The 14,188-nt window shown below is 42.8% G+C and overlaps 1 protein-coding gene and 1 long non-coding RNA gene across 8 annotated transcripts in view; one reads left to right on the top strand and one right to left on the bottom strand.

The window, feature by feature from the left end:
* The window catches only part of LOC106572185 (ral GTPase-activating protein subunit beta), a 40,510-nt gene extending 37,129 nt beyond the window's left edge, over positions 1-3,381 (bottom strand). For all 7 annotated transcript variants that reach the window (XM_045696032.2, XM_082962065.1, XM_082962066.1 and 4 more), the window contains exons 1-3: positions 3,200-3,381; positions 2,231-2,447; positions 1,450-1,652 (exon numbers count right to left, since the gene is read on the bottom strand). In XM_045696032.2, the coding sequence (XP_045551988.1) occupies positions 1,450-1,652; positions 2,231-2,407 (380 nt within the window). In that variant the 5' untranslated portion in view covers positions 2,408-2,447; positions 3,200-3,381. The remainder of the gene's footprint in view (positions 1-1,449; positions 1,653-2,230; positions 2,448-3,199) is intronic.
* A 4,557-nt stretch (positions 3,382-7,938) lies between these two features.
* On the top strand, positions 7,939-12,919 carry LOC123727134 (uncharacterized). The gene is made up of 2 exons (XR_006759085.2): positions 7,939-11,905; positions 12,119-12,919. It is a non-coding gene; the product is annotated as an uncharacterized LOC123727134 (long non-coding RNA).
* The last annotated feature ends 1,269 nt before the right edge of the window (positions 12,920-14,188 follow it).

Genomic DNA, 14,188 nt, shown 5'->3' with positions numbered 1-14,188 from the left:
TAAGCTAAACGTTCCGATACATCTGATTCATTCCTTAATTTTAAAAAAAGGGAAAGAAAAAGTGTCGCCTAGGCCTATTGGTTGTATGAATTTGGGATCTATCGTCACACAACCGTTCCCAGAATCTTCTTGGGCTATTTCTTTCTCGTCAAGCTAACCAATAGAATAGGTAAATGTTTTTCACTATGGGAGATAGTTGATTGACATAGGCAGCATGTCCATAAGGCTAGGGAAGCTAAGCTTTCCATAAGTACATTTAATTGCTAAAATGATATAGCCTAAATTAGCCAACTCCTGTCTATACAGAAATAAAATAAATGATTCAAAATAGGCAACTAAAGCATGATTTGGCCACAGATGATAATTTGTTTCCCCTAGCCTTTTACCTACATACATACTTTTGGTTATGTAGTGTAGTTTGGAAAGCAAATGGCTATTACTGTAAAGAGAAGACAATGAAAAGACTCATCTGTCTTTAAGTTAACAAAATTCTCAACTTAATTGAGCGAACAACAGTAGACCTATAGCCTGTCCTATTGGCATCAGCGGAGAGCATCGGCCATATCCCAGGTGAGTGCACACTGCGCATATTCACTCTGTATCAATGTTGGGTCAGTGCTACTTAAGTTTGTTTTGGGACAATCATTTTCTCCTCCAGTTTAGATGGACGTCATATTGTATTGGTGTCTCCCCTTCATTGGCCTATTATATGGACAATTTATTTTTTATTGATTGTATGTCAGTGTTAGCAGAGTAGGCTACCCTGTAATTTGTCATATTAAAAAAAGATTCTGCTAATATCTCCAGTCATATAAAGTGTGGTAAAATTGCATGAAAATGTGTTTTTCCTGTACAAAGAAAGCAGAAACGTATCTGATACAGCCTATAGCCGAGGCCTCTACACTACAAGCGCTCAGCCATCTTTTTTTACGACCAGTGATTAAGTTATATTATTCGCCTAAATGATGATCCAATCTAGTCATCACATGAATAGTATGCTATTTTACATAAATCGCGATGATGCATGTAATGCTTTATTATAAAGGTGCGTTTTTATGGTGAAAATGTGCTTCCGCAAACATATAGCTTCCCCATGATTTTGCTGTTCGTTACTCGTCTTGATGGCTGAGGAAAATTAAATGTGGACAGTTATTCTAACATCTTCAAAGTGGACGCTAAGGACACAAGTCATTACATCCTCTACTTGCATATTCTGTTAAGATTAATTACCATCATCGAAATGTGATTTCAGTCATTCTGAGCACTGTGGGTGGACGCCCTAATCAGATTACGCACCCAATGCATATGGGTCCGGTATATTTCTCAAATGTCTGGTAAATTAAAACCGGCTGTCAAATGTCCGGTGCTACATTTTCATAACGGAAACCCTGAAGTGTGTGTGTTTTGAGTGCATGCGTGCGTGCACGCTCAGCTCAACTGTGGCTGTACCTGGGTAAGAAGACATTGTAGAGGTGTTTGAGGATGGTCTGGACGTACAGGTTGGGCTCCTTTACCACCGGCTGTGGAATGGAGTCCCGGGGCGTCACCAGGGCCATCATCCAGTCTGTGTACACGTCCACACACAGCTTCACCGTGTCCCCCTCCAGGGGAAGAGTTAGGCCGTAGCACAATACCTCCATGGTCCACTTCACCTGGAACCAGAGTCAGGGAGACAGTTATGCCCGATTCACACTATAGCTCCAAAACGAGCCAAACCAAACCGACGTGTACTGGGCTGGCCTGGTAACATATCCACCATAGTTGCGCTTACTGTGCTGCAATGGACAGCGTAAAGAAAACATCTGAGCCAGCAGAGTACGGTTCAGATCGACCCAAGAGTGAATCAGGCATTATAGGCTACCCTTCACGCTAGTGTGCCAACCCAAATCATACTGTGATGGCTCAAATATTTTATTTTCTGTGTCCAATGCAAAACAGTTCCAGGCAGTGTTGCCGGGCCAGCGCAGTACAGCTCGGCTCAGCTCTGTAGTGTGAAATGGCCATTAGGCATCTACTCCCCTCTGATCCACTTGACACTGCTAATGTGACAAATTGGGGTCGAAGAACTGTTTCTGCATCCAACAATGCTACAATGTTGCCTATGCTTGGCAAGACAACAACAAGTTGGCTAAGGCAGAAACAGACAGAGGGCACCCAGGCTAGCCTCATGCAGAAAGGCCCCATTAACTATAACCCACATCAATGACAATGCTCTCTGTCCATCCCTCACCTCTTTGTCCGTCTTGAGGATGTTCTCGGTGGCCATGGGGATGGCGGCCGTCCCCAGGGGTTTGACCACTGCGTTGGCCACCTCCAACCCCACGCCTCCAGGGTACGTGTGCAGGACACTGAGGTGGCCCTGGTCACTCTGCACCATTAGGTGCAGCGAGCGCCAGTCTGAGTACATTGTGTAGCGGCTCCACTCTACTGTTTCCACCAGTCTCCACCTGCACAATCAATGAGCATTAATATAGCTCATTAGCTATGTTCCTAGTAATATGGTAAAGATGTTGCATGACTGTCATTTTGCCTTTGTGTGTGGGGAAGGAATTGGTAGGTGCAAGGCAGTACAAGACCTTAACTATTGATAATTTGACTCCAGCCAGAACTAGCTAGCTAAATGGTTGACAGTGAAAAGTGGGCGTCAATACCCGTTAGGGATAGGTAACTATCTGTATCATGGAGAAAATGCATGCATTAACCTTAACGTTACCTACATAGCTAAAACCTAGCCAGCTAAATATTAGCATACGCGATGATAGCTAGGTAACGTTATGGTTCATACTTGAAACGTTATGGAAACACAGCCTGTTAGCTAGCTAGCTAGTTAACCTGAGCTAACCCCACCGTAGCAACTCGAACCAGGAAGCATCTGCAACGCTAGCTTGCTAACCTTTCTATTCCGCTCATCAATAATAACAATAATAATAACAACAACAACCACTAACGGCTAGCTGATAGCACTGCCATTTACCTTGCTAACCAATTCGCCGTGAAGTGACCAAAGAATCGAATCTTACCAGCTTATTCACGTTTACCAGCTAGCTAATTCCCGTAAAGGGTGAGCTAATTTAGCATTTACTGAAAGAGCACCAGTGGTTACCTACTGTTAATAGCTAGCTAACATTAGCTGTTGCAAGCTAGCTAAGTTACGTATCGCTCGATAAATTGAAGCAAGCTACAGGACTTTTGCATTTACCTGCTCCAAGGAAAATGGTTTTCATAACAAGGTGACTTGTCCTCACAACACCAGCTATCCCAATTTAGGCATTCTCCAACAATGTCAAGGCTCGATGACTGCTGTGCTGCTTTGGCTACACTGAATCAAGTAATGCAAAATCCTCAGCTGACTGCTGTCATTGGCAACCGGAGGAAGACGATGTTGAATGAGCGCCCCATGTGGGGAAGTCGAAAACAGGTTGTCCACATGGACAATGAGTGGCTTCATTCCTTGTGAACTTTCCCTGCACTGAGAACAATCAGGTCTATGCAACTTCCAAGTTAAATGGCTTTCATCCAAGATAGGTGCAGATAAGGTGCAGATAACGGCAAACACATAATGGTAGATGCCCACCCCACAAATAATAGTGGGTTGAGGAACTTCACAGGTGAATAAAATATATAGGCCTAAACTACACTGGACAAAAATATAAATGCAACATAAAAGGGTTGGTCCCATGTGTCATGAGCTGAAATAGTCAATTTACCTGGTAAGTTGACTGCAGGAATGTCCACCAGTGAATTGAATGTTAATTTCTCTACCATAAGCCGCCTCCAATGTCATTTTAGAGAATGTGGCAGTAAGTCCAACCAGGCTCACAACCGCAGACCACGTGTAACCACACCAGCCCAGGACCTCCACATCCGGCTTCTTCACCTGCTCGTGGATGACCAGCAACCCGGACAGCTGATGAAACTGTGGGTTTGCACAACCATAGGATTTCTGCACAAACTGTCAGAAACCGTCTCAGGGAAGCTCATCTGCATGCTCGACGTCCTCACCAGGATCTTGACCTGACTGCAGTTCAGCGTCGTAACCGACTTGCAAATGCTCACCTTCGATGCCACTGGCACGCTAGGGAAATGTGCTCTTCACGGATGAATCCCAGTTTACACTGTACCGGGTAGATTGCAGACAGCGTGTATGGTGTTGTGTGGGCAAGCGGTTTGCTGAGACGTCAACACTGTGAACAGAGTGCCCAATGGTGGTGGCGAGTTTATGGTATGGACAGGTATAAGCTACGGACAACGAACACAATTGCATTTTATCGATGGCAATTTGAATGCACAGAGATACCGTAATGAGATCGTGAGGCCCATTGTCGTACCATTCCTCTGCCACCATCACCACATGTTTCAGCATATAATGCACGCCCCCATGTCGCAAGGATCTGTGCACAAATCCTGGAAGCTGAAAATGTCCCAGTTCTTCCATGGCCTGCATACTCACCAGACATCAAATCAAAACATATTTGTCACATGCGCTGAATACAACAAGTGTAGACCTCACAGTGAAATGCTTACTTACAAGCCCTTAACCAACAATGCATTTTTAAGAAAAAATATTTTTAAGAAAGTATTTACTCAAATAAACTGAAGTTAAAAAAATTATAGAAAAATAGAAGAAAAAAAATAAAAAATAAAAGAAATATATATATATATATATAATTAAAGAGCAACAATAAAATAACAGTAACAAGGCTATACGCAGGGGGTACCGATACAGTCAATGTGCAGGGGCACAGGTTAGTCGAGGTAATTGAGGTAATATGTAAATGTAGGTGGAGGTAAATTGATAACAGAGAGTAGCAACAGTGTAAAAATGGGTAGCCATTTGATTAGCTGTTCAGGAGTCTTATGGCTTGGGGGTAGAAGCTGTTAAGAAGACTTTTGGACCCAGACTTGGCGCTCAGGTACCGCTTGCAGTGCGGTAGCAGAGAGAACAGTCTATGACTAGGGTGGCTAGAGTATTTGAACATTTTTAGGGCCTTCCTCTGACACTGCCTGGTATAGAGGTCCTGGATGGCAGGAAGCTTGGCCCCAGGGATGTACTGGGCCGTATGCACTACCCTCTGTACTACCCTCTGTACCCTCTGTACGTACGCACTACCCTCTGTTGCGGTCGGAGGCCGAGCAGTTTCCATACCAGGCGGTGATGCAACCAGTCAGGATGCTCTCGATGGTGCAGCTGTATAACTTTTTGAGGATCTGAGGACCCATGCCAAATCTTTTCAGTCTCCTGAGGGGGAATAGGCTTTATCGTGCCCTCTTCACGACTGTCTTGGTGTGTTTGGACCTTGATAGTTCGTTGGTGATGTGGACACCAAGGAACTTGAAGCTCTCAATCTGCTCCAATACAGCCCCATTGATGAGAATGGAGGCGTGCTCGGCCCTCCTTTTCCTGTAGTCCACGATCATCTCACCCATTGAGCCTGTTTGGGATGCTCTGGATCGACTTGTACGACAGTGTGTCCCAGTTCCCGCCAATATCCAGCAACTTGGCACAGCCATTGAAGAGGAGTGGGACAAAATTCTGCAGGCCAAAATCATCAGCCCAATCAACTCTATGCAAAGAAGTTGTCTTGCGCTGCATGAGGCAAATGATGGTCACACCAGATACTGCTGGTTTTCTGATCCACGCCCCCCTACTTTTTTTTAAAGGTAACTGTGACCAACAGATGCATATCTGAAATGTAACTCAGTAAAATCTTTGAAACTGTTGCATGTTCTGTATATATTTTTGTTCAGTGCATTTGGAACAGCATGCAGAACAAACTCGCTCTTCGTAAAGATAACACATCTACAGAGAGTCTAGACCACACTGAGACAGTAACTACTCTCAGGTGAGTAGAGTGGAATTTTTTATTTGGCAAATCTTCCAATATACAATTGAACATAATATAATCTACGGGCATATCAAAGTTCCAGAGTGGGATCTCTGCTAGTTTTAAGGTTATGGCCCATTTTATACAGAGAAATTGGCATAGTCGGCAATGTAACCAATCACAGCCCTCCTTTTACTTGTATCATTGCACATCCTGCAAATCACCAGCAGAGGGCGACAATTTTGGATCCAATTACACATTCACTGTTGGTAATGCTTGGAAATTGGATCATAACTCTAAAAGTAGTAGCAGAGATCCCAGTGGAACTTTGATGTGCCTTAGAGTATATTATGTTCATCAATCTATTGAAAAATGACCTAACTTAAAACATCTATATTTTGAATATTCATGTTTACATTTTTCAATATTCATAAATGAATGTCAATTTTTGGGGGAGAAATCAAAATACTACTCATATTACCAGAGCAAGCAGTAAAGCTTCATATGACACCAATTTTTCCTTTGTAGCACCTACAAATGAAACACTATGGAGTGTTAAAGGAGGCCTGGGTAAAGTCAAAATGTCATAAATATGCTAACTTTGTTCAATTATTTATCAATAATGCGTTTAGATACAAATGTCAAATATAGGTCAACAATCCTACCTCCGAAGGACTATTCTATAGATTACATTTCGTGAAAATCCCAAAAGTCATGTTTTTTTTTGTCTGGGTTTCGTGAGGAATCATTTAAATGGTCTCGACATATCATGATACATTTCGTTTTCAAAGTGAATTATACCAGAGATACTGTATATAATGACGAGATGGTCTTGTCTCCGCCGTCATTTTTCCAAAGGCTGGGAGGCACGCAGTCTGCTTATCGCTGCTTTCCCGTGTGGACAGATTTTGATGGGAGTGGACCCTCTCGCTTCACCTCTTTCTCTCTGATTATACTGACTCATGACATGACTCATGATTAAAGCTGACTCATTCCTGGATGTCATTTCATGGATTCTATTTTATTGTGTTTCAGAAATGGAGCTCCCCTGTAGTCTTCTGTCTGTAGATCAGTTCCTTTGCTCTATATGTCTGGATGTGTTCAATGAGCTAGTCTCCATTGCATGTGGACACAACTTTTGCATGGCCTGTATCAGCAGATACTGGGACACCACTGACCTGTGTCAATGTCCACCGTGTAAGCAGGCATTCTACAGAATACCAGAGCTAAAACTCAATACAGCATTCAGAGATCTTTTAGATCATTTTAAGAAGAGGAGAGCCAGAGATAGAGATCAGTCCCCTACCGAGCCCGGAGAAGTGGTCTGTGAAGTCTGCATAGTGAGGAAGCTCAAAGCCCTAAAGTCTTGCCTGCAATGTCTCACGTCTTACTTTGAGGCTCACCTGCAGCCTCATGAGATAGCCCCTGTCCTGAAAAGACACATATCTGATACACCCTGTGGAGAACCTGGAAGACCGGATGTGTAAGAAGCACAACATATTTGTGGAGCTGTTCTGCGAGACGAACCAGATGTGTGTGTGTCAGTTCTGCACTGTGACAGACCACAGGACTCACCACACTGTCCCTCTACTACAGGAATAGTGCCGAGATAGGAAGGTACAAGCGCAGCAGAGGATCCAGGTGTGAATGCAGAAAGTTTAGGAGATCCAACACTCAGAAAAAAGCAGCAAGAAAGATGCAGAGAGAAAGCTAGCAGACAGTGTGCAGGTCTTCACTGCTCTAGTGTGGACCATTGAGAGAATCCAGAGGGAATTCATTGAAATGGTTGAGGAGAAGCAGAAAGCATCAGAGGCAGTCTGAAGGGCTCATCAAAGAGCTGGAGATGGAAATCAATGACACACTGAGCTGCAGCAGCTCTCAGACACTGAGTACCTCCTCCAGAGTTCCCCATCCCTCTGTACCCTTCCACGCACGAGGACTGGTCTGAGATCAGGATTCACGGAAGTCTGAATGAGAGGAGAGTGAGGCAGGGTCTTTCTCTGCTGGAGGAGACTCTTCATAAAGATATAGAGAAGTTAAGAAGTTGTGTGATGATCCTGAGCTGAAGTGGATTCAGCAGTGGTCAGTGGATGTGGCTCTGAACCCTGACACAGCGAATTATTATCTCATCCTGTCTGAGGACGGAAAACAAGTGAGAAATGGGAACACACAGAAGGAATTCCCTGACAATTCCAAGAGGATTAAATGTTACCTGTCTGTTCTGGGAAAGGAGGGCTTAAGTTCTCCTCGGGAAGATACTACTGTGAGGTGCAGGTGAAGGTGAAAGTGCATGGAGGTTCGGAGTGGCCAAAGAGTACATCATCCGGAAGTTCTTTTTTTTTACTTAGCCCTGAGTGTATGATGCTGGACTGTGAGATTGAGTGATGGCAGTGCTTTCCACAAGCACAAGAAAAAGTAGCCAGCCAGGCTCCCCCGGGCTTGGGTGGTGTAATTATTTTTTGGGGAGCCTCTGATACATTGTAATGCTAGATTGTATTTTCAACCAGCAACTATTAGGTAATAACACTTATCAAAAATGTTCACACTTTTACAGTGTTAGTTTCAACAGCTGTCGTACAGTTTGATAAAAAACACAGGGAAAACGTAATTTTCGCTGCACTGGGCCTTTAAAGAAGCTGGTGTTAATCATGGGCTTTGCTACACAGAAAGCAGCAGTTGACTACTCCATTCTCAACACTTTTATTAAATCAGTAAACCTAGATCAATATCTTTGAGAATACCGTATAAGTATCATTATCTTTTAAAACAATTCAATCTGTTTTATTTTATCATATTTTGGACCAGAGTGAGGCTATCGCTCCACGAGCCTACCTATTGTTCCTGCAGTGAGGAAGATTCACCATCTTCATTGAATGTTTTCATAATTTATCTACAGATAATGGCTAAAAAGCCTAACAGTATGTCAATTAGGGAACCGAGAGCTCTCTTACCTATGTGATTCGGTAGGCTACTGACAAGTCACTAATTTTAATGTCCCCGAGAGGCAGTCCTAATGGGCTTCATATCGAAAATACAAACACGCTCTTTAGTTTACTTATCCCGATGTGATACTATGGACATACCACTACGTTGTATGATTTATGAATGGCAAAGGTATGATATTTGACGTTATTCAGTCAGTTCGACACCTTTTATATCATAATCAAGCTTGCTCTTCGTAAATTAAAACACAGTAAATAGCCTATGCGCCACCGCTGCATATAAACTTTTTTCTACTGGCCCGAACAAAATTTTACTGGCCCAGACATGGTGTAGTTGTTAAATGCATTGGGTTTACGCAGGACCTATTGGTTGGCATGCTTTCTCTCTATGTTCAGCTATTACTAGGCTACATTTTGTTATTATGGTATATTAAAAAGCTGTGTAATATAATTAATTTAGCAATGTAAGTCATTACTCTATTCTTTAGAATAGCATTGTATTAATTGCATACATTTTTTGTTTCTGAAGTATGTCATTTTGAGAGTATTGTAAAATAGGATGCTGCGCATTTAAGACAAACTTTCCAAAAGAGATATGACATGGCTACAGTAGGCTAGCCAAGACAAATAGCATAGCCATGGAAAGTAGGGGTCCTGAGGGTGCAGTTTCTTGGACAAAAAAATTGTGGACTAGACCTTTATTACTAATGTAGAGAAAAATACTCCTCAACAACCGTAGCACACAACACACATACCCAGTTACCGAGAGGCAGGACAGACAGCAGACTGTCAACCCAGCAGTATTTCCATGTCATTGCTCACTTTGTGACTGACAGGCGCCTGTCCTATCAATAGATTGCTAGAAGATGCATATCTTTCATTCTAGCGGGAGAGGACTTTTTTCTGACTAGCGAATTGAAAAGTAGCCTAGATAATCTAAATGAAAAGAGTACCCAGCTGAAAATGACTCTGTAGTCGGCTGGATGGGGATACGTATGAGGCCAACACTTCTGGGGCTTCGTCAAGAAAAGGGTGACGGGGGTGAAGGTGAGGGTGTTTGTGGATTATGAGAAGGGTATGGTCTCCTTTTCTCCTTTCTCTTACTGTAATTCCCACCCAATTTCCGGGCTACCCAAGAGTGAATGTTTTAATAAAATAAACAGAACAAGAACCTCGAACAATGCATGGACATGAAACAGAAACAATAACGCCTGGGGAAGGAACCAAAGAGAGTGACATCTATAGGGAAGGTAATCAAGGAGGTGATGCAAGTCCAGGTGAGTGTCATGAGGCGCTGGAGTGCGTGACAATGGTGACAGGGGTGCGGGATAATGAGAAGCCTGATGACCTAGAGGCCGGGGAGAGGGAGCACACATGACTGTAACCCCTCCCCGACGCGCGGCTCCGGCCGCAGGACACCGACCAAGATGATGATCCCGGAATCAGGAGCGGACCGGTCACCTCTGTGAGACGCGGGAACCTGTCAATCCGGCTGAGGCGCAGGAGCATGGCGACCAAGAGCGCCAGAGAGAGAGCATACGTGGCAGTACCCCCTCCCCGGCGCGTTCGGCTCCAGCCGCAGGGTGCCAACCCAAGGGACAATCCAGGGGATCAGGAGCGGACCGGTCACCCATTGAACCTGACAGACCGGCTGAGGCATGAGAGCCTGACGAGCTGGTGGAAGCAGGGGAGCCTGACGAGCCGGCAAAGACATGAAAGCCCGACGAGTCGGCTGAGGCAGGGGAGCCAGGCGATCCGGCGGCGGCATGAAAGCCCGACGAGCCGGCAGGGGAGGCTGGCGATCTGGCTGAGGCATGAGAGCCTGTACCGGCTCCCGCATCCGACGTCTTTACTCTGACAAAAACATTTTTTATTAAAATGCGCGTGACGATGATGACCGGTGTGCGGGATAATGAGCAGCCTGATGACCTAGAGGCCGGAGAGTGAGCACACGTGACATAGATGGTAGATGTTCATGCTCCCCTGTCCTCAGTGATTCTCTCCTGTGATTCTCTCCTCAGAACAATGGGACAGAATGTAGTTTTATAACCCAGCCCTAGCCTGTGGTTGACCAATTATAATTCCTTGCAATAAAACTGGGCCAATGGCCAAATAACAAGTATCCTATTTCAGGTTCAATGTATAAACAATTTTGATCAATGAGAACTTGCCATGTAGCTATGAGTCCCGGACTGAAATTCCTCCTATGTCTCTGACCCATTGATCAATACTTCCCTATTACAGAAAAAACACTATTTCCATTGATCATTAGTAATCTATTGACCTCTCGTCCTCTGCATTGTGCATTTATTAAAAACATATTCTTACATTATGTACATTTAATATTTCTTATTAAATTTTCAATACATTTGCTAAAATTTCTAAAAACATGTTTTTACTTTGTCGTTAGATGGGTGAAAAAAAATCATATTTAATACATTTTAAATGAAGGCTGTAACACAACAAAATCTGGGATAAGTCAAGGGGTATGAATATTTTCTGAAGGCACTGTATAGCTTACATACATTCTCATAGTCTTATTTTTATTAATTGTGTGTTTTTGTTCTACTTTACTTTATTTGATAGTACTACTGATATTGATTACTGCATTACTGGGAAAGAGCTTGCAAGAAAGGCATTTCACTGTACTTGTGCACTTGACAATAAAACTTGAAACTCCTTTTATGATGTGAAGGCCAGGTCTCATATTTACTCTTTCACAGGCTAAGCCTTCATTTACTGCATTCCAAACACTTAACAGACACACCCTATCCCCTCAGCCCTCAAATTAAGTGGACTCTTCTGATGACGTATCATTACGTCTGACGAGTATACACTTGCAGAGCAAGGGGCGAGGGAGGAAGGAATGATTTTTAAATGGACCGCCCTTGCCCGGAAATTCGTCACTCGTTCATCCCGTGGTGATTGTGTTTTCAGCCACCGGTAGCTTATGGCTGCTTTATATGCGCTACAGTCAATTTGGATTGCATGTCTACTTATATTAAGTATATCATTATTCATATACGCTTACTGTATGATAGCTATAAAATTAAGGGGCTTACGTTGCAAACTTCCCTAACTTCCCTTCCATTTGAACCGACAAGAAATACGGGATTGCCCCAAGGGCATAAGGCGAGGGTAAGTGGACGAGGGTGTGTCTTTTATGACTTTGAAACGCAGCCACTGAGAAGCTCTATCCATACTTCAGCCCTGGTGTTTATACTTCTGCTAAAAACACAGCCCCATTGGTCATTTCTCTTATCAATCACACAGACTGAATTAGTCCAGGGGGACTAAGTTTGAGTACTTAAGAAATTGACCCCTCCTTCTTTCTTTTGTAAAATAAATCAGTGATCTGCGATTGGAAGATTGGTGAGAGCAATGACATGGACACCATCCACTTACAGATCAGTGATTACCTCCAGGAAGTACAGCACATGGATGCTTTATGCCGCATGTAATTCATTGGAGACACAATGGTTATGAATCATTTTATTGAGATATAATCTATCATGTGATTGTAAGATGTTCTCAATGTGTTATCAAATACATTTCTCATTACTTATAATGCCAGCCTGTCACGCCCTGACCTGAGAGAGACGGTTTATTTCTCTATTTTGTTAGGTCAGGGTGTGTGGTGGGCATTCTATGTTTTGTATTTCTCTGTGTTGGGCCGAGTATGGTTCCTAATCAGAGGCGGCTGTCTATCGTTGTCTATCGTTAGGAATCATACTTAGGCAGCCTTTTCCCACCTGTGTTTTGTGGGTAGTTATTTTCTGTTTTGTATTTCGTTACCTGATTGAACTGTTTGGCTTTTCGGTGTGTTTCTTTGTTCTAGTGTTTTCATTGTTTAATAAATATAATGAACACTTACCACGCTGTGCTTTGGTCCCCTCTCTACGACAGCCGTAACACAGCCACTATGAGTGTTCTCTATGTTCTTGCTCTCAGCTGTAAAGTTATTCAGTAAATGTTCATATTCTTCTTGCTCTCTGAAAAAAATATATATTATTATTGGAAAAATGGTGCACAGTATTTTCATGTATGTTCATGTACATTGTATTCTCTCTATCCAATGTATAGCACATACTGATTTGTATTTGTTGTAATCATCATTCCTTGCCCTTACCAGTAAAGTTTGTGAGAAGGTCATGGTAACTTTGTCTGTGTCCGTTGAAAATTACTGTAATTTTCTCTCCAATGACAGATGTCTGACTACTATCTTGAACTCATGCCAGTAACAAAGTTACACGTTATTTAATCTATGGTCACTCTCATGCTCTCATACATTTTGAATCTGAAAATCCGATTGAACTATCAGGACCCTGAATTATTTTTATATAGGACACTGAAAATATGGAATGTATTGTTGGAGGAAAATAGTTTTATTTGCACACAGCAAGAATGACACAGAAAGGATATACAGTACACCTAAGAGCATGCTAGGTGAAATTACTGGTCTTTGTGGCCCATTACATGACATTGAATCTGCCCTCGTTAGGATATATTATGTACATTTCACTCAAAAGGATGCAATTAGTCAAATTAGTGTTCATGCCCTCTGTTTGAGCAGATCCCCACATTAAAAAATACTATAGTATACTATTGTCATCCCCTGATCTGTTTCACCTGTCTTTGGCTTGTCTCCACCCCCCTCTAGGTGTCGCCCATCTTCCCCATTATCCCCAGTGTATTTATACCTGTGCTCTCTGTTTGTCTGTTGCCAGTTCATCTTGTCTCGTCAAGCCTACCAGCGTTTTTCCCGTACTCCTGTTTTTTCTCTAGTCCCTGTTTTCCCGGTTTTGACTATTCTGCCTGCCCTGACCCTGCCTGCCATTCTGTACCTTTCGGACTCTGCTCTGGACTACGGACCTCTGCCTGCCCTTGACCTATCGTGTGCCTGCCCTCTGTTTTTGTCATAAAATGTGTTACTTCGAACTGTCTGCATCTGTGTCTTCTCCTGAGCCATGATAACTATGGTATAAATAGTATTAACTGTAGTGTTTTTGTGGACATGACTGTAGTACAGTTTACTATAGTATACATACAGTATAGTAATTACTGTAGTGTTTTTGCAGACTAGTATACTGTAGTATTTACTGTAGTGTTTTTGCAGACATTACTGTGTTATTTACTATAGTGTTTTTGTTTTATTATCTTTGACATAGCAAAAATAGCAACAACAAAAAAAACTTACAAAAAAAGATTACAGTTTTGAAACTGCAGTAAAAGTGCAGCAACTGAAGTCGACTATGGTATTTTGGACACAGTAATTGCAGAAGAACTACAATAACAGAATAGTTGTATTGCACTCTAACTACAGTGTACTGCAGTTACACTGCACCCTGACTGCTATTTTTTTGTAAGGGCAGTGGGGGCTTTCTCCTTGAGGAAACCTACTGGACAAAATACTCAATGAGC

This window comes from Salmo salar, chromosome 15 (assembly GCF_965601325.2).
Source record: "Salmo salar chromosome 15, fSalSal1, whole genome shotgun sequence".
NCBI classification, from domain to species: Eukaryota; Metazoa; Chordata; class Actinopteri; order Salmoniformes; family Salmonidae; genus Salmo; species Salmo salar.
Note: the sequence above shows the minus strand (reverse complement) of the source record. Positions and strands in the feature narration are given on the sequence as shown.